The sequence below is a fragment of the Motacilla alba genome, chromosome Z (assembly GCF_015832195.1).
Source record: "Motacilla alba alba isolate MOTALB_02 chromosome Z, Motacilla_alba_V1.0_pri, whole genome shotgun sequence".
NCBI lineage: Eukaryota > Metazoa > Chordata > Aves > Passeriformes > Motacillidae > Motacilla > Motacilla alba.
The window spans coordinates 37129665-37156833 of NC_052046.1; the positions used below are offsets into that span (position 1 = coordinate 37129665).

Below are 27169 nucleotides of genomic sequence, written 5' to 3' on the forward strand. Positions count from 1 at the left end.
CAGCACATTCTGTTCAGAAAGTCTACTCTAAATTTGTGGTTTGGGAAATTGTATCTGATGTATAAGTCCATCATACTTACTTTCCTTAGCAATTTAGATTGTGGAATGAAGATTGGAGCTAAATGGTCTGTATGAATTTCATGCTTAGATGAAGGTTTTTGGAAACTTTGAGACTGGAAGTAGCCAGAGACACATATATCTGAGAGTGGAAGTAGAATAATAGTGTCTTTGTCTGTGCCAGATGAAGAAGTGCAAAGTAATCCCACCTGGTCATGAAGTCAGTTGGAAAGAGTAGTGGAGCTAGGTCCCTGCTTGCAGCACATTATCTGTTAGAAGTCCCTAGTGCATGGCAGTTGGCAGAGGTCCAGTTGACAACAATCTCTAGTGCTTCAGGAGCATTTCAGCTACTAGAAGACAAAGACGATGGTTCAACAGTGTTTATTTCACTGCATATGTTTTTGCTGATAATTTCTCTGTGCAGGATAAAGAGCAAGCTTTCATGTGTTTGTTGCAATTTTTGTGAATGAGGAAAGGATATAAAAGTTTTTTTCTCTCTCTCCTGCTTGGTTAGCAATGCTACTGCTGCAAAGGAATTCTGTGAGGAGCATGACTGTCCTGCCAGATGGAAAGATGCAAATGGGGACAACTGCTGTGTCTACCATGCCAACATTCATTCCTGTCCTTTGGCCTTCATGGTTAGTGGGATGGTGCAGCATCATGTGCTCTGTTCTTGCTGCTGGCTGAGACATCATTGTAATAAGCAAGTTCAAATTTGTGAAGTATTTCTGTGATTACAATTAAACCAAATTTATGTAGCTCGCTATATATTCACAAATTATGGTTCACTGAAACCACTGTGGCAATGTCTGTCAGCTTTAGATTTTTTTTTGCACTGGATGCTGAGGCTGCAGCGCAGTATTCAGAATCTCCCATTAATGGGACCAGTTTCATCTGTCTGAGTTTGCCTGACTTGGACTACTGTGCAGCCAACAGAGAAAAAAAGACAGATGATTGCATTCTAAAACAAGCAGGGCATATTTTCAGTTGGATATATTCCAGTCTCTCCATTTTATAGAGTGAGTGTGAATAACGTGCTTGGATTACTGGAGTTGGGGGGAGTGAGTATTACCGGCTGTGACTTGTAAAACTGAAGCCTATTTACCTGTGTCCTGAGATGGAATGATTTTTCTTCATCCTATCAGAGCAAAAAAAAAAATCTAAATACAAGATAACAACATTTGTTTATGCAGTGAAGGTAAAGTCCATTCTTAGCCTGTCTTCTTGGCCTGTTCCTCTTTGAATAACTACTTAAAGTTCTGATCTAAAAATACAGTTTGTAAGACCTTTTTTGTTTTGTTTTTGGTTTTTTTGTTTGGTTTTTTTTTTTTTTTAAATCTGTGAGGTAAGGCTTACCCTGCATAAAAACTTTCATGCAGCTGCCCAGTTTTTCTAGTTAATCACCCTTCTGGAAATGAGACACATTCTTCATGATCAAAGGTGGTGTAATAGGAAGCCTAGCCTACACATCTTGCAGCTATTTCAAATACCCTTCCGTGTGAAGATCTAATGACTCCACAACAGCTCTAGTTTGCTTCTTGGCAGTCTGTTCTTGACTACTTGTTTTATTAATGATGCCCTGAAAGCCTTAGCTGGCACCAGGACTTTGGTTTAAAAGAGGAATCCCTGCTGAAACCATCACACCAAAATTTTTGTCTAGAACCATAGTAAAAAACTTCAACATCCCACTGCTTTGGTAACCTCTCTATTATTTCTATTTTCACAATTATTTCTGCTTGAAATTATGGTGTGGAAATGGCAAAAGCATGTTCGCCAACATGCATCATTTGGTTTCTTCATAGTACTCTAAATGTTAGAGTTTTTGCTTAAAGGAACTCTGTGCTATTTGACTGTTACAGAGTTGACTATCACTGCATAAGATTGAACATACATTTCAAAGTAAGTTTTTTCCATTGTTTGAGAGGAGTTTGGGTTTTCATTGCTTTATTTTTTCAGTGTTGTGTGTTCTAAAACAATTTATTTTGGTTAATGTGCTCCATTTCTTTTGAGTTGGTCTATTACTTACAGTCCTTCAAAAGAAATGCCTGAAGCATTGTCTGGAATTAGGAGACGGGCTTAATCCTTTCAAGTTAACCAAAAAACTACAAGATCTTTGGACAGCCAAAATTAATCCTCCATGTTTGCAATTGTAAGAGGTTTACATCTTAATAGCTTTATTGAGAAATGCTCTGCAAACAGGCCCTGAAGCAGTGTCTGCCTTCCTCATTAAAGAAAAAAGGAAAAAAAACTGCTGTATCAAAAGTGACACTTCAGTAAAGCCTCTTGGGTAAAATACTAAAAATAGAATACAATTCTAGTTCTGGTTCTAGCACAGGAAATCCAAAAATGTGAACCAGCTTCATAAGTACACTCATTCTATGAGTACACAATTGAGCCTCATATTTTGAGAAATATACAATATATGTGAGATCTTAACTGAATATAGGAACAATGGCTTCTCTGTTATTTTGTCACAGAACAGTGTTGCTTGTGTTTTGGCATTTTGATAGTTTCGGTTATAAAATAGAACTTTATTTGATGTTAGAGAACATAAGTAATTTTTAGAAAGTAAGAGACGAGGAGCTAGGACTTTCATTGTGTTATGGCATACTGACATAACCAATATGTCTGCGAAAGGCTAAAGGAGGAATATGTGGTCCATGGATCCCAGATGATGGTCAGATATTTACTCACACTTTGTCTACTGCTGGCAAAATGAGCCAAAGGAACTGGACTGCCAAGGTAAAGTATATTTATTGAATTTAGGATTTTACATAATTTGCTCTTTTTGGAGCTTACCTGCTAGTAATTTAATACAGTTCATGAACATGTTCCCCATTTCATTTATATGTTTGTGTTATTACATATGCCGTGCATATCGCTGAGCTGGCTATCAATTGCCAACTGACTTGACCTGGAAGTCAAGTAAGGTACCTTTACACCTTAGGTAGTTATTGGAAGGACTGGGGATGGCAGGAAAATGAATAGCATAATCCGTCCATTTGAGGGGTCCACACTAAGAATACATCTCACTGCTGACTGGACTGTGATGCAGATTCATATAACCATAAGGGAGATTCTACCTGAAAGAAATAGCAGGAAAGCATACGTGGCAGAATGCACAGGACTGACACCCTGCCTGGTGAGAAGAAGACACACCAGGAAGGGAATCAAACCAGTGTTTCTCACAAGAGCTGTCTCTCCTGATTTTGAAAGAAATGCACAAATTCTTTTGAAGGATACCACAGTCAGTCAGTTCTTGTTATAAAAGCCTACTGTGAAGTTTTGCAGACTATAAAATCCTTCAAGTGAAGTTTTGATGCTTGCTGGTTTGTTCACTTGTTTCACAGGTTGTTTTAGTTCACGTGGGTGTGACTTCTCTCATCGCACACATCAGAGTTGGGAGAATCCAAGCTGCTCTGGAAGCAAAAACCACAGTCCTTCCTGCAGTAGGTATGATATAAAATGAAAATGTGAGCTAACTTTTTATTGACTGCAAATCTCAATGCTATTATCATTCATGCATAGTTACCAAGAGCAAAAGTGATTCCTACCCCAGGCTTTCTTTAAAAATACACAAATGTCTCCCTGAAATTCTTCTTCACATAACATGAAGTCGGAAAAAGTGTTTGAGCTTCTAACAGTTGTATTAATCTAGAACAGTAGAAAGCCACTCTTGTAAAATAAGTAGTCAAATACCATGACCAATGGCTTCAGGTTCTACAAGGCTTGTCTGCAGTTCATGAGAATGTGAGACTATTCCTCCAGCTAGTGTTCTGAGAATCCAGACACTTTTCTCCTGAAGGGGAGCAGACTAGTCTTAGACATATTGGAAAGGTAGAAATCCATATTGGTTCCCTTGTTCACATTAAAAATTGCTCCCAAGGGCATGAGTCTTCCATTCTCTTTCGTATACCTGTATGGAGGGAAGCAGAAATGACTGTAGCAATTCTCTTAGTGATGTCAAATATTAAAAGCAGAATTGTTTAATAAATTAAACACACAACCTGAAGAAAGTTATTGGCTAAAACAAAAGTGTCATCACAATACTCTTGTTAGCTACTCTTCTGGAAATGTGAGAATATATTTCTCAATGTTATGGAAAAAAAGAAAAAACACAAAGCAACTCCAGTGTGAATAGAAGTATTTATCTATAGAATTTTCTACTCATTTCAAAACAACTGCAGCTGAATTTTCCAGGAAACTTAACAATATATAAGAGAAGAAATTTTAAAAAATGCAGCTCTACCCCTGAGACAGAAAGTGACTTCTGTTATTATCTTGGTATTATACTGGAATTAGTGAGGCTGAAACAGAATTATTACTGAGCGGTGGATTTTTTTTTAGTTTTTTTTTTTTAATTTAAAAAAATTACATAATGACAGAATAATACCTTCAGCTCACCTCTCAGGTCTGAAGTATAGCATGATATTAGTTTAATCACAGAGGTAAAATTGAAAGACCGTTCAAGACATGGGAGAAGGACTTTTGTTATTTAAGACATTTGTTTTAAATTACATCTAATATTGCTGATAATTTATATAAGACCTTAGAGAAAAGTAAAGGAAATACTTGAAGTGTGGGTTGCAAGATTTTTTTCTACAGTCCCCAGTGTCTTTTGCTGCTGCTGAGGAAGGGTCCCTGACTTCCTGGAATCACAAGTGCCAGATAAAATGCAAAGAAGGCAAAAGAAAATGCTGGCCTTGAAGAACTCTGAGTTTCAGAAAAAAAAACTGTGGATAATGAGAAACACAATAGTAATGAAGTGATTTATACACAAAACATTTCAAAGGCTCAGATGTAATTAACATTTAACTTGATGAAAGAGAACGTGTATTACTTCAGAAATTCATATTGTTCTTTAGGTTGCTGGGATGGTATTTCTGAATTCTTCAAAATTTCTTCTTTCTGGGACTCTGAGTTTTCCAGGTCAAGAACCACTTGGTTAAATCTGAATACAATCTTGTGGATGGATGAAACTGCCTTAAAATGTTTTGTTTTCTAATTAGTCTGTGGAGATGGCTTTTGTGAGGACGAAGAACGCTGCTCTATCTGTCCAGCAGACTGTGGGGAATGCCCTCTTTCTGTTGATGTTAGGATAGCAATTGCCTTACCAATATGTTTAGTCTGTGCTGGCTTCATTTTGACAGTCATGGTAAGTACCTGTTCTTTACTCTTTTATTTCCTTTCTCTTCGATGAATTTATAAGACAGAGTGGAGCTCTCTGTAAGTAGAGGGAGAGATTTTTTTCTACCTCCAGCATCTGTGTGCTATGGAAAAAGCAGAAAGAAGGGAAATTACTTTTAAAGCTTTCTTATGAGGGAAGTCACATTGTACTAGGAATTTTTATCTGGTAAGAGAGAAGACTGAGGTGGAATGTAATGGGGAGATGGGTAGATTATGGTAAAGGAAGAAAAATTTTCCACAACATGGGGAGTAGGGGATGCCAACAAACTAAGAGTACTTTTCACTCACAGTAGAACTCTATTATGAAATTAACAGCTTCAAAACCGTGTAGAAGCCAGAATTAGAAAAGATTTCAAAAACAAATTAGGTAAATTCATTAAGGGACTAGCTCCACAAGAAGCCATTAAATCTCAGAGTCCAAATAGAACTTTAAAAGCAAAACATTCAAATTGAGATATTCTCAGAAGAATCATGGGGAGAGGATTTTTTTTTTCTGTTTTGGTTGCTTGATTTTTTTAAAAGATTTCTTTTCTTAGTGTAACAACCAGCTTGGTTCCTTTTAAAGTGATTAATTTTGCATAATAGTTGTCAGTTATTATAGCAGACTCATGAAGGAAAAACAAAAAGGGAATGAGGAGAAAGGAGTGTATCGAAATTGGAGAAGTAGTTTTGGGAGTCTTGGAATGAAAATGTCTGTATAAAGAGAGAATGATATTATGGCTTATTACTTAAGATGCTTATTACTTAAGTGCTTCTGGGAAAGACTACCTACATTCTTTATGTGTCTGCATCTTGAAAAAAATGCATTTTTGAGTTTCATAACCGAGGTTTATCAGGTGAATATGGCAGCTGTAGAGTCATTGTATTGACTATGTTCATAACAGGTAATTTATTTAGCCTTTGGCCTATATATCCTGTAAAACTATAGGCTTCTGCTTCCTCAGGTCCTTCTCTGTCCATCTTATACTGCAGTTGCAGTGAACATCTGAGGTAGGCAGCTGCACAGATGGGGAATGAGAAGGAGAAAGCTGAATGGCCCACAAATTGAGGTTCTCAAGGAGGCCTGAATCATGTTTGGTTTTTTGTCACTGTGACGTTTTGAGTTAGGAAAAGAAGCACTGTTGAAAGCTATTTGAGCATTCATAATCCACTGGGAAGTTGTGACAATGGGTTTATAGCAAATTTCCCATAAAATCAGGTGATCTGATAGAAATATGCAACTGGACAGATGAGAAGTTCAGACAGTTTTAGATGATTGGCTTTTTAGAAAGAGCAACAGAAATTCTTGGCCTTGCATATGTTTATTTAAAGTTCTTGTAGCAAAATCTATTATTTCTGCTGTTTTTTCTGTATATTTGGAGTCATTTGGTCTTTTTCCTTCTTTCATTTCTGTAGACATATTCCTCTTAACTTCTTCAATAGCAGCATCATGGGGTTCTTAAGTTTTATGGGGTGTACTGTAATTAGATAGAAAATATTATTTTATCTAATTCAGGAATTGATATAATGTAAAGGAACCATCTGGGAAACTAATGTTTTCTTTAATGCTTTGAGTAGCAGAAAGGATTGCTTTGATATCAGTGTCAAAGGAAGCAAGCCCAGTATTCACTTCTTGCTAATATGTCTTTGTACAGTCACACCTTTGCAAGATGAAATGTAGGTTTCTTTCCTCAGAAGCATTTTGAAATAAATAGGATGACTTAATTTTGATTCAGTGAGCTCTATATTTGTCACAATTTCAACCAGTATATCAACACAATCTCCACAACCTGTTTCTTGTTCATTATCTTGGCTTTTATTACCTGTTTCAATGACTGCATCAGTCCTAATATTAAATTTTGCACTATAGAAAATGGTATAATGATGATAAAATGCTGCTTTGATTTGACATTTTGGCATTGACTGCAGTCATAACAATGGCATAATTTGATCTCTTGCTCTTTTGAAAGCATGTATTTACACTTTGTAAATGTTAGCTTTGTATGTCAGGTCTACTGAAAATCAGCTTTTAGCTCAATGCCGTCTTTGCAAAGTAGCTACAGAATCCCTACCTAATATTCTTTATGATAGAGTATTTGACATAATATGGCCTAATTAGTTGGTCATGGGCTAATTCTGTCCAAGATATAAGTACATTGCTCCTTATCTCAGGATTGGGATGAAGTGTGTTTTGTCATGTACCTACATAACATAGGGCACTTCCATGAGATGAGATGATGTAAACCCCTCATCTGATGTCCAGGCTGACATGTAAATGCATAAATGTTGACAATAATAGGGAGTTTGTAGACAATGCAAAATATTACATGTAATTAGTTCTGGAATATAGCCTGTACAGTTTTTAATACAAACCTGTTATTAATATTTTTGGTTCTAATGTTACTTTAAGACATATGCTGAATGTTTACACTTCACATTTAGTTTGTATACTTTTAAATTTTCATATTTTATAAAAATAATCTCTGAGTCAATTTCTTCAAAGAGAGGAAGGCTGCATTAGGAATGATTTTTTTTTAACTCTTGTAGTGGTTTCAATATCAGAAACAAAAAATGCTTTGGGACGAAAGCTGGATTATAGACTTCACCTGCATCAAACAAGGTCAGAAACTTGTAATTTTGATACTGTGATCAGTTTACTTATTAATTTTGAGAAATAATCTCAGTTATATTGTTCGTATTTTAACGATCTTGCAAAAAGTGAAGCCGCTTTTGAAAGGCATATCCAATATTTCATCCCTGTAATCTCTGTGAGCTGCTCACTCATATTTTTGTTTATCAAACATTTAGGTGACAAAGTTATTTTAAATAGTTTCCTTCTTTTTATTTCTGTTGATTATGTTGAATCAAAAAAGACAAGCCGACCCCATAATAAAAAGATACGCTCTGGAGCTGGATGAAACAAATTACAGTTGCTTCAGTGGATATACCTTTCTGTATAATTTATCTCAAAAAGTTGTCCTGGAATTGCACAAATATATTGAGGGATATAGTACTATCTTAATTTCTCTCAGTGTATGCTGTCTGTGGCAGACTTGCTACAAAAAGTAATTAATTTTGGCCAGAGGTTTGGAGGGTTTTTTCCCTGTTTCATCTTCTGGTATAAAATATTATTTAATGTGTTCTAATTAAACTGGTTAAGAATAATTTCAGGTGTTATTATATGATTTATTATGCTGTACTTAAGATACATATAGATTATTTACTTTGCTGTTTCTTTGTTTAGCATTCAGAAGGAAAACAATACCTAGATCCTCAAAAAGGGTAAATCTATAGAAGTCTGCTGTGCTGATTGTACACACTCTCATTTTCTGTCTCTGGGAGAAATTGGTCAGCAGATGTCTGCTTTATCTGTGTTCTATTGGGTTGCTAGTGTCAAGATGTTCTTGTGATAATATGTAGTAGAGATACTTTCAGCCTTAGACTTAAACATTAATTTCTGTATACTTTTGATAAGATATCCTGGCTATGAAATTAATTTTATTACAGGATCCAAAATTAATTTCAATCCATATTTTTGAAAACAGAAATGGAAAAAAGTGTTTTTCACTACAGCAGAAAGTAACATGAGCAAAATTTTCAGCTGAAAGTAAATTAGAAAATGCCATAAGCATCACATGTGAGGGAAAAGAATAGAAAAAGACTGAGGGAAATTAGAAGCATGATCAAAAAATAACAGATTAAAATTGAAAAACTCCAAGATGAAAGATGTAAGTTTCTTGGAAAAAAGCCTGCAAAGCAGCAATGATGTTTCAGAGTATTGCTCTAAGATTATTAACAACTTAATGAGGACTGATAACATTATAAGATCACAGACAGTATGTCTTGTCTGGATAGAGTTGTTCAGAGCTACTCACAGTAGCCTGAAATGCACAGATATCTAAATGAAAACACAGCAGTGCTGTACCCAAGGTATGTAGCACACAGTATAAAAAAACAACCTTATTTTTTAAAAGTAACTTATTTTTTTGGTGTACTGCACTGTATATAGACATATAGATATATATGCAGTCTTATTCTCAAAACTATCTCAGGGATCTGTAGTGCATTTCTGGGTGGAATGCTGTAGAAAGCTTCAAATGTCAATGCAATTTTGAACTGCATATGGATAATACTATGGTGTGGGAACATGGCAGTCCTGATTCAAGGCGAGATGTTGAACTTCCTCAGCAAGATATTTCTACCAGGGAGAGTTGAGAGGTCTCAGCAATTCTGAGGCTAATTGGCTAAATCTGGATTTTGATTGGAGATTATGGCATGACATGTAGCTCATTAAATTTGTTTTGAAGTCCATTTTTTCACTGTGAGCTGGTCAACAGACATAAAAAAATGTGCATTGAAAATCACTGGAATTTTTGTCCTCTTACTGTATTGTTGCTCTTCTCTGATTTCTTTCTGGTGTCAGAATCACTTCCCACATTCCTGTACTTTACAGTCTTCTAGGAGCTCCAAATAGACTTGTTAAAGTATGGCACAGGGTTTACTCTCCTTCCCTGGGTTCTGTCCTCAGCTTCTATGTAGCAGCAACGGCTAATCATCTCAAGAGCAGAAAAATGAAAGTTGAATAAAATCCTGAGGATTAGTGAGAAGTATCTCTGGCAATGAATCCTCTTTGAAACATTTTTTACTTTTTATGCAGCAGTCCCATTCCAAGCAATGTCTTTCCCTCTTAAATATTAACAAGAGCAGATGAGATGCAAAGATTTTGAAAATTCTCTATATTTTTTTGTCTCTGGAGTCTCCACCTATGCATAAATAGGAACCTTCATGTGCCTTTTCTCATCCCACATCCCATTTAGATTGCATTATACGGCCAGCAACAGGAAGCATGATGAGTGCTCCCCCAGCACTCAGTGACTCCAGTGTCAGTTGTGTTACTGCTTTGAGCTCCTGCATAGCAGCTGCCAGCATGTCCAGGAGGAAATACTTCACCCAGACTGGGAGATAGTAAGTCAATACTCATAGATACTCATTTACTGCAGCATCTCCTGTATTAGTTTCACCTTGATTTCTGGTTCTTGCAGCTTTCAATTGATAGGCAGTGAAAAAGCATGAATTTATCTTGTCACGCCAAATTGGGTAAATTAAAATCATCATCTGACTTCTGTACTGCATATTGGACGTGGACTATTTTAACATGCCAGGCTTCTGGTTTGGTTGTCATTTCTCCTTTTCTCTTAGGGTCTTGTTAAAAGGTTGTTGGTACATAAGATGTCCTGCATCTGTTAATGAATGGGCCTTGCTGTTCAAATGTATCTGAAATGAAGACTTTTATAAATCCCTTTTTTCTAAAATGCAGGCAGAGCAAACTAGGTTCTTTTCTCTAAAGAAGGGCATCCTCTAAAGTAGAACATTAGAAATCTTGTCCTTAACCAGCTGACACAACTCAAGATTCAGAGCATTTCACCCTCAATCAAATTACAAAGCTGCATATCTTGTAACTATAAGGACAAATGTTACAGATATGTCCTGCCATCCAAAAAGCAATTGAACATGTGCAAAGCTGGACGGTACTTATCATTTAAATACACAGAGGATCTGTGCTTTGCAGGATAAAGAAGCTTACCTGGGATCATTGGCTGGGGCAGAAAGTGCCTTCAGCATAGATTGTGGAAAATCACAGCCACTTCATTGATGAAATACTGTGTTCAGCATAGATCTTTTTTGCTTCTTTCTGAGTGGTGACATTTTCATCACCATCATCATCCCCTTCCTCAGATGACTCAATGTCAAAAGCATGTATCAAGGATGAAAAATAACTGAATGGGGCATTCAGTCTCATTGGTGAAACTGCTACACTAAACACCCCATACTCTGTATTTATATGGTTGTCATCACTAAAACTCCTGCAGGTATGTCCACTAAATTCCTTTACTCTGAAAAGGAAAATTATTTTGTTCTTGACCAAACTCAGCGGCTTCTTTGCTGAGAATGCTGAACCCCAGGAGAACAAAACTTTGTTAAATGTCAGTGAAGGATCTGCAGAACAGTAGACAGAAGTAATAGATAGATGGGAGGTGGCTGTATGTATTTCTCTAGCTCTGACATTTCCTTTGCTGCTACTCCTTCATCAAACTGCCCCAACTGACTTTAACACTCACATTCCAAATGGTGTCCACACATCAAGATTGATTGAATATAATAACTAATGCTTCCTTTATCAAAAGAAGCAAGGTCCTGTCTCTTGTCTTAGATTCAGAGTTACAACCACATGTGGACATGATTAAATTCTCCGCCTCATCTCTAGACATGGGGAGCTATTCTCTGATACAAAATAAATGCAGTCCATTTTTGTAGTATTGCTGGCTTCTGAAGTTGCCCTAAAACTGTAAACAGCATTTCATTCTGTTTCAGTGATGGTAGAACAGTGGCCATAAAGAAAATAATGAAGAAGGCATTCACACTGTCTAAAACCATACGTAAAGAAGTAAAGCAAGTGAGGTAAGAAGTGAAATCTAAGAACTGTATGTTGTTCCATTTGTACACTGATTTTTAAGGGCTTAAAATCTTTCCAAATGTGACTGTAAATTCATATTCCTCTTTCTTTCAAACTTTGCTTGAAAAAGAGCAAAGATTAAAATTCCTTATGTCTGTTTTACTTTTTCTCTACATTGTGAGACAATGCACTTGGTTTTCCAGTTGCGTTACAAAACCAGGATGGACATCTGTGAAAATTACTGTTGTGGTGTGATTTTTGTTGATTTTCACAGGGAACTTGACCATCCCAATCTCTGCAAATTCATTGGAGGTTGTATAGAAGTTCCAAATGTTGCCATTGTCACAGAGTACTGCCCCAAAGGCAGCCTGAGCGATGTGCTCCTCAATGAAGATATTCCTTTGAACTGGGGTTTCAGGTGAAAAAATCCAATTTTTGAAAAGCTAAATGGAGTCGACTGTACTATATGATCTTTGGGACAAGATGTTAATTTCAGATAAAGTTCTTGTCTAGACAAGCCTGTACTGTGATAGAGGGAGAGGAAGGAAGGATGGGAGGGAGGGAGGGAGGGAGGAAGTGGCAGAAGGGAGAAAAGAAGTGGCGGAAGGAAGTGGCAGAAGGAAGGAAAGAAGTGGCGGAAGGAAGGAAGTGGCGGAAGTGGCAGAAGGAAGGAAGTGGCAGAAGTGGCAGAAGGAGGGAAGTGGCGGAAGGAAGTGGCGGAAGGAAGTGGCGGAAGGAAGGAAGGAGCGGAAGGAAGGAAGGAAGTGGTGGAAGGAAGGAAGTGGCGGAAGTGGCAGAAGGAAGGAAGTGGCAGAAGTGGCAGAAGGAGGAAAGTGGCAGAAGGAAGTGGCGGAAGGAAGTGGCGGAAGGAAGGAGCGGAAGGAAGGAAGGAAGTGGTGGAAGGAAGGAAGGAAGTGGCGGAAGGAAGGAAGTGGCGGAAGGAAGTGGCGGAAGGAAGGAAGTGGCGGAAGGAAGGAAGTGGTGGACGGAAGGAAGTGGCGGAAGGAAGTGGCGGAAGGAAGTGGCGGAAGTGGCGGAAGTGGCAGAAGTGGCGGAAGGAAGGAAGGAAGGAAGGGTCGGAAGGAAGGAAGGAAGGGTGGAAGGAGGAAGGAAGGAAGGAAGGAAGGAAGGAAGGAAGGAAGGAAGGACGGGTCGGAAGGAAGGGTCGGAAGGAAGGGTCGGAAGGAAGGAAGGGTCGGAAGGAAGGGTCGGAAGGAAGGAAGGAAGGAAGGAAGGAAGGAAGGGTCGGAAGGAAGGAAGGAAGGAAGGAAGGAAGGAAGGAAGGAAGGAAGGAAGGAAGGAAGGAAGGAAGGAAGGAAGGAAGGAAGGAAGGAAGGAAGGAAGGAAGGAAGGAAGGAAGGAAGGAAGGAAGGAAGGAAGGAAGGAAGGAAGGAAGGAAGGAAGGAAGGGTCGGAAGGAAGGAAGGAAGGAAGGAAGGGTCGGAAGGAAGGAAGGAAGGAAGGAAGGGTCGGAAGGAAGGAAGGGTCGGAAGGAAGGAAGGGTCGGAAGGAAGGAAGGAAGGAAGGGTCGGAAGGAAGGAAGGAAGGGTCGGAAGGAAGGAAGGAAGGAAGGAAGGGTCGGAAGTGTCGGAAGGAAGGGTCGGAAGGAAGGAAGGAAGGGTCGGAAGGAAGGAAGGGTCGGAAGGAAGGAAGGAAGGAAGGGTCGGAAGGAAGGAAGGAAGGGTCGGAAGGAAGGAAGGAAGGGTCGGAAGGAAGGAAGGGTCGGAAGGAAGGAAGGGTCGGAAGGAAGGAAGGAAGGAAGGAAGGAAGGAAGGGTCGGAAGGAAGGAAGGGTCGGAAGGAAGGGTCGGAAGGAAGGAAGGGTCGGAAGGAAGGAAGGGTCGGAAGGAAGGGTCGGAAGGAAGGAAGGGTCGGAAGGAAGGGTCGGAAGGGTCGGAAGGAAGGGTCGGAAGGAAGGAAGGAAGGAAGGAAGGAAGGAAGGAAGGGTCGGAAGGAAGGAAGGAAGGAAGGAAGGAAGGGTCGGAAGGAAGGGTTGGAAGGAAGGAAGGAAGGGTCGGAAGGAAGGAAGGGTCGGAAGGAAGGAAGGAAGGGTCGGAAGGAAGGAAGGAAGGAAGGAAGGAAGGAAGGAAGGAAGGAAGGAAGGAAGGAAGGAAGGAAGGAAGGAAGGAAGGAAGGAAGGAAGGAAGGAAGGAAGGAAGGAAGGAAGGAAGGGTCGGAAGGAAGGAAGGAAGGAAGGAAGGAAGGAAGGAAGGAAGGAAGGAAGGAAGGAAGGAAGGAAGGAAGGAAGGAAGGAAGGAAATTTGAATATCCAGTCCATCCTTTTTTTGGGGTGTTTTGAGAAATTATATGTTTAGTCCTTGCAATGCTAAGCCAGTGACTTGTCAACTTTCTCTAGCTCTACTGCAAAACTGTTTTAAAACCCTTTTCTTCCGATGTAACTTTACTTTGTTCCCAAATATCTTAGGTATCCCTATTTAATTAAAACCCACTACATCTCTGTCTTTGAAGACATATTGGTGAAATGATTAGCATACCTGCAAGTAGTTTATTATTCTTAGGAATACAGGAAATGAGCTCACATTGTCAATGAAACTTTCACAAAGGCAGTGACATTGTTTTTTGAGATCGATTTTCTTGACGTGTCCTTTCTGCTTCTGCTGTATGCTTGCCTTCAGCAAAGGAAAATGGTTTTCAGGAAGGAAGGCTTCCAAATAAAGCAAAGAAGATCATAAAATTGTTTCACTTGTAAACATGTGAAAGCACTCCCTAGGATAAAAATGTACTGAAAATTTCTAGAAGAAACTTTACTCTCTTGGCCTGTGAGCTCAGGGAGATATGGGTTTTTAAACAGTCACCTTAACTGTTTTGGAAAAATGACCATGGGGACACAAGTTGAAAACTACAGTTTCTGTAAACTTCCGTAGGCTTTGGAGCCATTTTTGAGTGAAACTGGAAATACTAGCTCACTGATTTTTGACTTTCAGGTTTTCTTTTGCTGCTGATATTGCTCAAGGAATGGCCTATCTCCACCACCACAAAATATATCATGGACGGTTGAAGTCTAATAACTGTGTGATAGATGACCGGTGGGTTTGTAAAATTGCAGGTAAAGAGAAGGCTAGAAAAAAATTTCAAAACTGTCCAGCTATCCCCCTAATTATAGATTTCACATGCAACACTATTCCCAAGTGCTTTCATGTTGACATTTCATGTGGAATTGCTGACTGTACCAGACTTCACCAGGAGCACCTTGTGCTGAAGCAAGTTTCATGTTACATTATCAAGTCAAATCATTTAGTGTGTGTCACAGATACACACTTCAGATCCCACAAATGATTCAGCCTTTCAACATCTGAGCAGAAACTCTGCCTCATTCTCTCTTTTGGTAGAGAGAGAAACCTGAGGCATGGACAATGGTGTAAGGAGATGTAGTAACGCTGACTGATTGGTAAGTACAAGGTAGTTTAATGGAGAAAAGCAGACTCAACTCAGAGCTTTTAAGTCTTGTTCATGGCATTGAATTGTATTCTCCCAGTGATGGAGCTGCAGGTCAGCTTTATTCTTGGTGCAGGAAGACAGCCTGTGGGAACAGGAAAACCACTGGAGAGTCTAGTTTAGTTTGCAGCTGCCAAAGGGAATTAAGGCAGTGATCATCTCTTCTACTTTTTGCCCAGAGCAGTCATCATGCTCTTTAACCCATAGCCATCCTGAAAGCAGCAGCAGCAGATTTGTTTTTCAGTGGAATAGCCTATGACTAAGGCTCCTACACGTGGCCAGGCTTGCTTCTCCAGCTCCTTCTGTATCCTTCTGTCTTCAGATCTGCCTACTCTGCTTGGAGCCTGTTCTGGAGAAAAACATAAAAATTAGATGTAGTTGGATTACATCCACTGCATCACCTTAGCACAGCTCCTTTCAATTGAATAGGATCTCTGTGAAATCATTCAGCAACATCTGTTTTGATTCTGTTCTGTGTCAAACTGTAGGGTTTTCAAATCTTCATGGTTAATCTGGATGCAATGATGTCAAACAAATCTCATAAATAACAAATGTGGGAGCTATTTTAAAAATGACCTCCACATAAAGATTCAATCCCTAGGAACATCTTAATTAGAGGTCACTCCAGATAAAACCAGATGTCTGCATCCAGCCTTCACATACAGTCAGAAGAGCGCTGTTTACGTAAGAAAGAAAACAAAAGTCAGGGTTTTTTTTCTCATTCTTCCTGATTCTGAGTCATATGCTAAGAATTCCTTCTATATTAGGCTAGAAGTATAGATGGAAAGATGTTTCACATCTATGCTGCCTTTGTTCTGATGCTAGTGGTGTTCAAGTAACGCCCACCATCTGATTTTCTGTTGTTAGTCTGTCTAACTAGTAATTACTTGAGCAACCTGCCACCAGAGATAAGGATCAAGGTAGTGAGTAGAACAGAAACCTGTATTTACATGCTAACTCTTGCACTGAGGTGAGAATATTCTCTGAAAATAATTTGATAAAATCCTAAAATAATTTTTATTTTTGCAATGGGTCATGTAGTTCAGTTTCCCTGCTGTCATTCAGTCTTGCCCAAATATTTGGTTTTCCAGATGCTATATTTGCAATAGTTTAGGGGGGCAAGACCATACAAACCCCACTATTTCTAGACTAAGATGTGAATTTAGAATAGGGAAAATTAATTTATTTAGACTAGCTGTGTTACTGTCTACTACTGCACTTGTTTCAGGGAAGTATCCACTGAATAGTTTGCTTCCTGTTTTCTTCTACTTTAGATTATGGCTTGAAGTCATACAGAAAAGAAGATTTTCCTGATGGATCAAATTCATCCCAGCAGCATTTGATACAGATTTACACAGCTCCTGAAATGCGTACTCTTTCAAATTTTGAACCCAATTCGATGTCCGATGTCTACAGGTAGCCAAGTTTTCCTGATCTCACTTTTAGTAATCATGAGTATGCTTTAATGACAATTAGGCTTGGTGTAGCTCTGTTGTCACTTCAGGTATATGTTTGATTGTATTTTTAAAAGGAATTGGTCCTGGGATATAGAACAGCATAGATATCAGAGTATCTTCTCTTTCAGGGTAGATAATCAAATACTGAATTCACTGACATTATTTAAAAGCAGACTTGGCCCAATGATTTATAAGGAGTCACTTGACTGGAAGATAAAAAGGCATAAAGATCTGCTATTATCTGATTATCCTTTTTTTTGTTGTTGTTGTTGTTGTTGTTTTTTGAAAATTGGAATTATTTTCAACCATGGCAATACTTTAGAAGTTAATAGCATCGATGTTCTGGAATGTCATAATGCACATATGCATCCTGTAATTCTATTATTGAATGTCAGTACAATTATTTGGGGGCAAATACATGATGACAATATTTGGTTTACAGTGGAAAAATAAAGAGAAGGGGGAAAAATGGATGCACTAGCAAGTAGCTCCATTCCTTTCCTTTTGAAAGCCTTTATAGAAGATTGCTTTCTCATGGCTTTCCATCCCAATGGTGGACTGCTTCTATCCAATAACTTTTCAGATAAGTGGGAACACAATTGTAAACAAATGTCTGCATATACAATGTGCTTGAACATCATTACTTTTAATCTATTCTATCAGATTTACTGAGCAAGAACTTGAAGTCTCAGTAGTACTTCTGCCTTTGGGCTTCAATATGTCCTTAGAATTTTTTCCAAAGTAGCTCAACTAAGGTAGTTTGGGATTGTGTTGGTATTTCTGGTTACTGTCATTTGTCCTGTATTGGTCTGTACTTTTCAATATGAAGCAGTCTTTGAAAGAACTGTGCTCCAACTAAACAATAATTTTAGGATTGTCTTATACATTCCAGTTTACCATTGCCCTGCAGCCAAAATGTATCCCAGAAAATGTTTCCTTGGCTTGTTGTTCTCACTTTGATCCTGTTCTGGATAGATATCATTATTTGTCTTCGCAGGCAACTTCACCTCCTGAAGGCATTTCTTGCCAAGAGTTCCCCTTTAAATAGTCCTAATATCTAATTTGCTCATATCCTATATGTCTGCAATTAACTTTTGACAGATTCAGTGAATGTTTCCTGGATTTATCTTGCTGTCCCACCCACATGTCTGAAAAATCTACATCTTCTTTTGTGTCACTGCAGTTATTAATTTCTTGATTAAAAAAAAAAAGTAAAAGCAATGAGAGATCACACCAAAAAAGGGAGAAGAGCAACATGCAGACAGGGAAGATAGAGAAGTACCCTGTAAGATTGAAAGGGTTGTCTTCTTATCTGGGCTGTTCTTTAGAATTTGCATTTTAACAAATTTTATTTTTGATGATATGAGCAGGAGGTAAGCCTTTCTGATACAAGTATTTGGCCTCACTGGCCAGGCAGCATTGGTCCAGTCTTGAAATTCTCAGTTTTTATCTGTGCAAATATTTCATTAATGTTCCTGAAGGTGCAGCCCAAATAAAAAATGAGTAGAAACTGCAGGAGAGGGACTGTAATTTAGTGTGCTCTTACAAATGAATCACTTGCTTTTGAAGTTCTCTAGAAAGTGTTGGTCAGATGGGAAAGCTAAAATGGAAATCAGAACAGAAGCATGAGCGTAGCTCCTGTTTTGAGCTGAAGAGGCTGCTTCCAGTCACAGTTCTCCCAGATTGGTTCTTCTTGATTTGTAATCATCATATGAATTTCACTATCCACAATGGGCAGTGTGGCTGAAGATTAATTAAATCAATGCTGCTTTATCAGACTTACTATCATCTAATCATTATTCTTGAAAATCTGTTTTAGCTTTGCTGTCTTACCAGGATTGATTTTGCTTTCTCCTACCAAATCACCACAAAATTAATATAAAAATATCATCAGATTAATTTCTAAATTATTCATCATGTTTTATTCGCATTACTATATTTTCCAGTGGTGGTCCACAGGTGGGCTGAAAGATAGATAAACATATCCTGTTACCAACAGAATGTCTTACAGAACAGTGCAACCGTTAGTGACACAACAGATTGAAAACCAATATTGTCTGAAAAACTAAATGTTACCAAGCTGAGAGGCATGCAGGAGTAAATTATTACACAGTTTTACTACACAAAGAGACAGATTTATCCAGCCTGTTGGCTAAAGGCGGTGCTTGCTTCTAAGAGATCACTGTCCTGGAAGATCTCCAATGAGTTCAGAAAAAAGACTAAATTCTGTACTTTTACTGCCTTTTTCCTTTCTTCATCCTTGATGAATGTATTAGACCTTAGTTCAACTGAGGAAGACAATGACCACCAGAATATAATTCAGAAAGAATAAGCAGAAATGCTTACTATAAAATATCTCCTCTGGACACACTATGTCATCACAGACTTTATGAAAATTTTCTAGAACAGCAATCTTTTTGGTGGCTGAAAAAAAGCCACTCCCCCCACTGGTGATTCTGATGAACCTGCTCCTGACCCTTGACTGGAGCAAAAATCAGATCCTTGTGTTTAATCATGTACATAAACCAGGACATATCACCTCTGGATTCCATTAATACTTTCAGAGAGAATTGCTTTGCTGTCCATCAAACTTAAACATCTCTGGGGCCTATAACCATGAGAGGCAAATGCCATGAAACATTCAGTAACAAATCCCTGAAAACACAAAGCAGTAACAAGTAGCAACACCATTGCCATCCTTCCTTTTGAGATACTGGGATTTCAGTCATAGAATGGGGAAGATTAAGAAATCATGAAAAGAAGAAATCACTGACTCAATTAACTGTTATTGTATTAAGATTTTTCTTCATTTTTATTGTGCAGTTATGCCACCATTTTACTAGAAATTGCCACAAGAAGTGACCCTCTGGCAGTAAGTAAAGATGAACTATCTGTAGAATTTGAATGACAACTTTGATTCTGTTTCTGCTGAAGACAAACCAAACTTTGAGTTACTGCACCTTTGAGTTACTTTATTAGCATGTATTTTCCTCATGATTTTATGGATGCCACTTCAGTTCCCAAGGAACATGCAATCAGGGTTTCCTCATAGATCTACAAGTTTTCCATTTCAGAGCTTTAAAGAGGAATATATGATAAAAATAATGTAGCTCCAAAACTGCCTTTTGATTAGTTTTGTGAGGCTTAATGGTTAGGTGGATGCAGGAAGAATGTATATATTAATATCTTTGTTTTTCTCCAGCTTCTTCCTTTTCCTGTCTTTTACAGGCCCTTTAAGTGGAATCTTGCAGTAAAAAGAATAACCTAGAAAAGAAAATTAGCTGCTCTCCATAAGTAAAATATCTGTTTTGCCTGTGTCTTTTGATCACTGCTAAATGGCAAACACAAAAAGAATGTGCCTTGAAATTGGAAACAGATGGCCGGGATATGTAACCATGTTCTCTCTGAAATAATTTGCTTAACAAGAGTTGTAACAATAAAGACTTGAAACTACTATTTTTCCAGTTCTCACAGTTTGTGATAATAGACTAATATAGTCCTTGTGGTTTCCTAAAAGTTTCCCAATATCTTGCCAGGTATTCATTTGTTTCAAAAGTTATTTATGTCATATAAACACTAAGATTAAAGCCTGTCAGCCAGGAAAAAGCTTTTAGAAAAGGTGACCCATTTTAGACTGGGTTATATATTTTTTTGTCCTTTCTTTTCCCTTGTGCTCTTATGTAAAAAAAAAAAAAAAAAAAAAAAAAAAAAAAAAAAAAAAAAAAAAAAAAAAAAAAAAAGCTGACTTAGAAGTGATAGGGAAGATGGTATAAAAGTGATGATGATAATAGTAATATATTTTCAGTGTCTGGCATGAGAACCATAACACTTGTTTCAACATTGTTTAATCCTCTTTTCTATAGAAAGATGATGTGTATTCTGCTGAATATTCTTGGTGCCCACACTTGGCAGAATTAATTTCAGGAAAGGCTGAGAATTCTTGCCCATGTCCTGCAGATTATGTAGAGGTGAGTAAAATACAATATTGTAAAGTAAAGTACAAATTGTGAGTAAAGTACAATATTGTGTACAAAAATCATTGAATTGAAGTGAATTTACAACATGTCATAGAAGTTTTATGGCAATATTACCTTTGATAAATATAAATAACCAAGAAATCAAGAAGTACACCTCAAACAATGCAAAATGATAATATCTAATATCCTTAATAAAAAACTTGTCATTGTGACAATGAAAAATTCAGCTGTCCTCTCCAGTTTCCAGTGTAATAGATTATGTTTTTAATATTCAATCATTGATTTTTGTGCAATTTCATTTTATTATAAAGTGCTGAATTCCATACATATTTTATGTTAGTAATAGCTAGCTTACTGACAGAGGGCTTTCACATAATGAAGTCTGTCTCAGGGAAATTATGAGTTTGGTTTGTTTCTTATGCAACAAGACTTTCTCTTCAGTAGCCTCAATGAAGTACACCCCCTCCTAGTTTAATTAAATCAGAACAAGATGGAGTCATCCTCATATCAGTTTAAATGTAATGTATTTCACCTTTGCTGGTTTGTTGCAACATAAATGTAAAAAAACTTTTCCTTAGCAGCCCTGTTTTTTAATCAGAAGTTAACATTCTTAAGGAGTACTTCAGCTCTTAATCTTCTGTGAAATTTATGTACAGACAAGTCCTCTGAAAACAGTATGTGACTCCAACAGCCTAACACTCTGTTAAAGCACAAGAGCTTAAGCAGTGTTCAGCAGAAGGAACGTGTATATCTTACTCAGGATTTTCCACAGCAGCATTTTCAGGAACTAATATCCTTCATTCAGCAAAAGCCTGTAGAACTCCAGAGGCTTCAATATAGCTATGACACTTCACTATCTGCAGATAGAGCTTCACAAAGGCAGCTGGCACCAAGAAAACAGAAGTATTAACTTAAAATACTGCTTGTGGTTGGAATAATAAAAGGCTGTTTGCTTTTCTCACCCTCTTTCCCTTCTGCAGTTAATTGAAAGGTGCAGAAAAAATAATCCATCCCAAAGGCCTACATTTGAACAAGTCAAGAAAATGTTGTACAAGATGAATCCTGTTAGCCCTGTTGACATGATGATGACTCTGGTAAATTTAGCTTTTTAATCCAATCCAATCTGCTCACTTTCAATGACTTTCACCTCTATCCTTCAGGGTTTGGTTTTTGTTTTTTTTTTTTTTTTTTAATCTTATACCCCTTGTTTGGAAAAAAAATCCACAGTTATTTGTTCAGTTCTGTTGGGGTGACTGTAGCTGCAGCTCTGCTTGGAACCCAGCTTTCCTTCTCATTCAGTTTTTTAACTTTCTCAACTTCTCTGGGGCTGAACATTTTTTTTGTCTGTCAAATGTTGTTTGCAAACTATATTCCCCTTTTCCTGTGGCCCAGTGCTCTTACAGTACCATGGATATAGAATCCTTGCATGCTACAAATAGCATGTTTATAAATCATTTTGAGCAGAGTATCTCAAGCCCATCAGCAGAGAAAGAAGATCCCTGCCTCTAGACTATTGCCTCACACAGAGGAGGGATGGAAAAAGGAAAGCACAGACTAACATAGCAAGATAAATTTTGAAAGCATTGTGAGCTTTTGATAAAAGTTTGAGATACCTTTTGTTTTGTTAAGATTTTGTCTGTAGGTTGCTGTCTGCATTGGATTTGGCCCCTCAAGTTTGCATGAAATTTGAAAAGCCTGAAATTGCCTTCTGCTGTCTTGTGTGTAAACAACAACCTCAAGTCCATATTCATAAATTTACTTGAGGAAAACCTGATCTTTGTATTTTGTAAAAAAGTGTTAGGTGTCTTAGGCCTGTGCCCTTTTTTATCTCTGAATGTTTTCAAAGCAGAATCATTCAAATACTTAAATCCTATCCAGCTAGGCATCTGTTTCAGTAAAAGGATGAATTTCTGAAAAATTTTACAAAATTCTCTGTTATTTAGATGGAGAAATATAACAAACACCTGGAAATACTGGTTTCTGAAAGAACCCAGGATTTAATGCATGAAAAACAGAAAACTGATCGTCTGTTGTATAGTAAGTTATAAAGAAAAAATACTGGATATCCTTCTCAATAATAATTTTATTTCAGCTTTCTAACTACAAACAAGAACCCTTTGATAGGTGATTATTTAATTGGTAACATTTAGCTAGCAAAGAATGAATATACTTTTTTCTTGCAAAGGTGGAAAAATCTTTAGCTACTTTCTATATTTCCCCCCTAGAAATCAGTACACTCATCTGAGAGCTATGGCCCAAAATCCATAGTGCTCTGACTTTGCATCAGTGTGGCAGGCCTTTTGCATAGTTATAAATGTTGTGGAATGGTAGGTGGTTGCTTTTGATGGCAGGGTATGTTCCGGGATTCTGTAAGAAAAAAAGGCATAAAGAGATGGGAATAGTATATAAGAAAACAAAAAACAAAGGGATGTGAAAGTCCAAGATAGGGGGAACAAATACAGTTAGAAAAGAACAAAACTGGGAAGAGATAGTAAACAAACCTAACATAGGTAAAAAGCACTAGCAAAGAGTTCACAAAGAGAGAATTAGTAAAATCCCAGATCACACCATTAGAATCTAACCTTACTCTTTCTTAAAATGTATAGATACTGGTTTGTTTGGCCTAAAAGTTATGGGCCATGTGAAGAATCTGGATGTGTTATCAGTGAGATTTATTGTGAATTCTCACACTACAGCAGAGCAGATTTTGATGCCAAAGTGTGTTTTCATCTTCATAACATTTTGCATTTATGAACATTTTCTGTGCATTTAAACCAGCATGTTATGTTTAATATGTTCTATTATCCATGTAAAAATATTACAGTGCTCTACTTTCCACACCAGGTATGTTGCCAAAACAAGTAGCAGATGATCTCAGGCAGGGAAAACAGGCACAAGCTCAAAGTTACTCAAGTGCCACCATCTTCTTCAGGTAAGTAAAAATGAAAGGTAGGACTAAAACTGTCTCCTACAGAAGAAACTCCTAGGCTTCTAGTGGAGGTGAAGCTCCTAACTGAGTACAGAATTTATATTTAAACTGCCACCTATTGTAATAGGCGGTTCTACAAAATAGTGTCTTTCAATTACTTAAGTAAAAAATGACATTACTCTGGAGCTGTAACAAACAGCAGCACATCACTTTACATGTGTTACACATACATGAATATATGTTTCATAAAATAGGTCTAAGTAAAGAATCCACCACTTAGCCTGTGTAAAGAAAATTTGTCAATCCTTAAAGTCCACATGGATTAACAGTTTTAATATTTTATACATGCAGGAAGCAACATACAAATGGCATGCCTTCACTTTTCATAAAAGAACAAATATCAAGTTCCCTTTTTTTTTTAATTTATACACAACCCAAAATGGAAGGCTGCTCAGTCTATTACAGATTAAAGTCTACCTGTAAAAATGCTTTATTGCATTGCTAAGCAAAAAGACTTAGGTCAGTGTGTCCTTTTAAATGGAAAGAGTCTTTTGGAAATTTAAATAAATGAAGACAAAACTATCCAATAAGAATCTTAGCAAAAGAATTATTGAAAAGAGAATGTTGATGTAATTGCATTGAGAAATTTTTACTGTGTGTTTAAGATTACTAATCAGCAATGATTAGGAGAGTGGATGATTATGGCTCTTTCTGTTGTGTTTTAACAGTGACATCGTTGGCTTCACTGAGCTGTCCAGCAGCAGCACGCCATACCAAGTGGTAGATCTCTTGAACAAGCTTTATACCACTTTTGATGAAATCATAGATAACTATGATGTCTATAAGGTGGAGACAATAGGAGATGCCTGTAAGTTCCTTGAGCTGCGGACGATGATGGGGTCTGGCACCTGGGGCATCAACATAGAGACACTCCAAGGACAAGGAAGAACAGCTGAAGGAGATTTGGAAAGCTTCTTACGACTGGGAAGACCAAATAAAACAATTAGGAGATGAGTTCTTGCTGAGCCCTAGCAAACTGTAGGAACATTTTCCTGCATACATTTAATCATTTGTGTCATTAAAAAGTGTTGTGAATGGGACAAATTAATGGAGTAAAGTCCCGCTGCTCTTTATTTGTTTCCTATTACTAGTGAGGTCTGAATTTAAGTTTTGACAGCAGGTTAATCCCAGTTGGCAACTTCTGTATCACGGGAACACAACTAAAAAAAATTATCTTCTACATGAGATCATACATGCCATACCCTAAGCTTTATTATCTGTCTTTTTTGGTAAGACTGTAACAATCTTCTTTCTCCTAATACCTTGTAGGGGCTTGACTGCCTCTTCTTTTATGCATCTTTTCTTTTGTAGGAAAATGGCTTTAAATTTGCTACCATGGCAATCTGCTGGGGATAGACTATGATTAAAATTGAGTTCTGTAAAGGAAAATCTAACAGGGCTTTTGGATGAGACAGACAGAATTCCTATAAGAGATGGGGAACAAAAAAGCCCATTCTTTTTTCTCTGTGAAACTGTTGAACACAGTTCAACACAATTCTTGAGCATAAAATTCCTGATCAAATGCACCCCATAGATTCCTAAAAGTTTCTTGCCCTACACAGTAACAGGATCAAAGAATCATAGAATATCCTGGTTGGAAGGGATCCACAAAGATCATAGGGTCCAACTCCTGGCCCTGCACAGGACCATCCTCAAGAGTCATACCATGTGCCTGAGAACGTTGTCCAAATGCTTCTTGAGCTGTGTCAGGCTTGGTGCTCTGACCAGTTTGCTGGGGAACCTCTTCCAGTGCCCAGCCACCCTCTGGGTGAAGAGTCTTTTCCTGATATCCAACCTAAACACAACCCTGACACAACTTCAGGGCATTCCCTCAGGTTCTGTCACTGTCACCACTGAGAAGAGATCAGTGCCTGCCCCTCCTCTTCCTTTCACAAGGAAGTTGAAACTACAGTGAGGTCTGCCCTCAGTCTCTTCTCTATGCTGAACAGACCAAGTGACCTCAGCTACTCCTCTCGTGGCTTCCCCTCAAGGTCCTTCACCTTCCTTGTGGCCCTCCTTTGGACAGTCTCTAGCAGCTCAATATATGCATATTTCTTAGATTGTGGCATCCAAAACTTCCCCCAGCACTCGAGGCAAGGCTTCCCCAGTGCAGAGCAGAGCAGGACAATCCCCTCCCTTGCCCTGATGGCGATGCTGTGCCTGATGCCCCCCAGGACACTCTTGGCCCTCCTGGCTGCCAGGGCACTGCTGACTCATGTTCAACTTCAACCAGGATCCCAGGTCCCTTTCCTGCACTCATTTCTGCTTTCCAGTCTGTACGTCCAGGGTTGCCCCAACCCAGGAGCAGAATCTAATACTTTTCCTTCTTAAACATGAAGTTGGAGATTGCCCAGTCCTCTGATTTCTCAAGGTCTCTTAGCAGGGCCTTTCTGCTTGTGAGGCAATTTAGTAGCATCAGCAGACTCAGTAACACTTCCAGTCCTGTATCCAAGCCATTTATGAAGCTGTTGAAGAGCACAGGGCTGAGCATGGAGCCCTGTGGAAGCCCCCAGTGACAGGTCACCAGTCTGGCATCACCCCGTTCAGGCACCCCCTTTGTGTCTGACCCCTGAACAAGTTGCTCACCGATCACATAATGTGTTTATCCAGCTGCGTGCCAGACAGTTTGTCCAGAAGGATCCTGGGAGAAGCTGTATAAAAAGCTTTACTGAAATCCAAAAAGATAACATCAAGATAACTGATCATTCCCTTGATCACCTGGGTGGGTTATCCTGTCATAAAAGAAAATCAAATGTGACAATCAGGGCTTTTTGCTCATGAAGCCATTCTAGCTGTGACCAATGACTGTGTTGTCCTTCAGGTATTTTTCATTAACTCCCAGAAATATTTTCTCCAAAATTTTGCTGGGCACTGAAGTGAAAGTGACAGGCCTGTAATTTGCAGGGTCATCCCTCTTGCCATTGTTGCAATTCTTGAAAGAATTGGCAGAAGAAATTCCTCTGCCATTCTTGAAAGCTTTGCCAGCTTCCTGTAGACTGGGACCTCTCCAGATTTCTATGACCATTCAAAAAGCATTTTCAGAACTCTTACAATGACTTCTCTTGAACAAGCTTTATACCACTTTTGATGAAATCATAGATAACTATGATGTCTATAAGGTGGAGACAATAGGAGATGCCTGTAAGTTCCTTGAGCTGCAGACGATGATGGGGTCTGGCACCTGGGGCATCAACATAGAGACTCTCCAAGGACAAGGAAGAATAGCTGAAGGAGATTTGGAAAGCTTCTTACGACTGGGAAGACCAAATAAAACAATTAGGAGATGACTTCTTGCCGAGCCCTAGCTCTGCTAGAATGACTTCACCAGTTCTTTGAGTACTATGGGATGAATCCCATCATGTGCCATAGATTTACGGGGCTCAAACTAGAGCAGCAAATCCCACATAAGTTCAGGGTTTAGTGGGAGTTTATCATTCTCACAGTCATGGTTGTCCAGCTCAGCACTCTAGGACCCCAAGATCCCATCATCAGTTTTTAAAGCATAGTGCAGGAAGCATACAAGAATGCCTAGTTGGAGTCATTGCCTTTTTTCTATAATATCTGCCCAATGACAGAACATGCACTGAACAGCCACATTTGCACTGTGTGTCCCAC

General features: G+C 38.3%; 1 protein-coding gene across 2 annotated transcripts in view; it reads left to right on the forward strand.

Annotated features, from left to right (window-relative positions):
* The window catches only part of LOC119696155 (atrial natriuretic peptide receptor 2-like), a 39269-nt gene that overhangs the window by 5794 nt on the left and 6306 nt on the right, over positions 1 to 27169 (forward strand). Inside the window, exons 4-19 of one of the 2 annotated variants that reach the window (XM_038125817.1) lie at positions 572 to 695; positions 2695 to 2799; positions 3408 to 3510; positions 5067 to 5212; positions 7771 to 7843; positions 10041 to 10188; positions 11596 to 11682; positions 11952 to 12095; positions 14621 to 14742; positions 16406 to 16547; positions 19412 to 19460; positions 20452 to 20556; positions 21546 to 21659; positions 22509 to 22602; positions 23410 to 23497; positions 24223 to 24362. In XM_038125817.1, coding sequence (XP_037981745.1) covers positions 572 to 695; positions 2695 to 2799; positions 3408 to 3510; positions 5067 to 5212; positions 7771 to 7843; positions 10041 to 10188; positions 11596 to 11682; positions 11952 to 12095; positions 14621 to 14742; positions 16406 to 16547; positions 19412 to 19460; positions 20452 to 20556; positions 21546 to 21659; positions 22509 to 22602; positions 23410 to 23497; positions 24223 to 24362 — 1784 coding nt within the window. The remainder of the gene's footprint in view (positions 1 to 571; positions 696 to 2694; positions 2800 to 3407; positions 3511 to 5066; positions 5213 to 7770; positions 7844 to 10040; positions 10189 to 11595; positions 11683 to 11951; positions 12096 to 14620; positions 14743 to 16405; positions 16548 to 19411; positions 19461 to 20451; positions 20557 to 21545; positions 21660 to 22508; positions 22603 to 23409; positions 23498 to 24222; positions 24363 to 27169) is intronic. The other variant, XM_038125818.1, reaches the window with a different exon arrangement.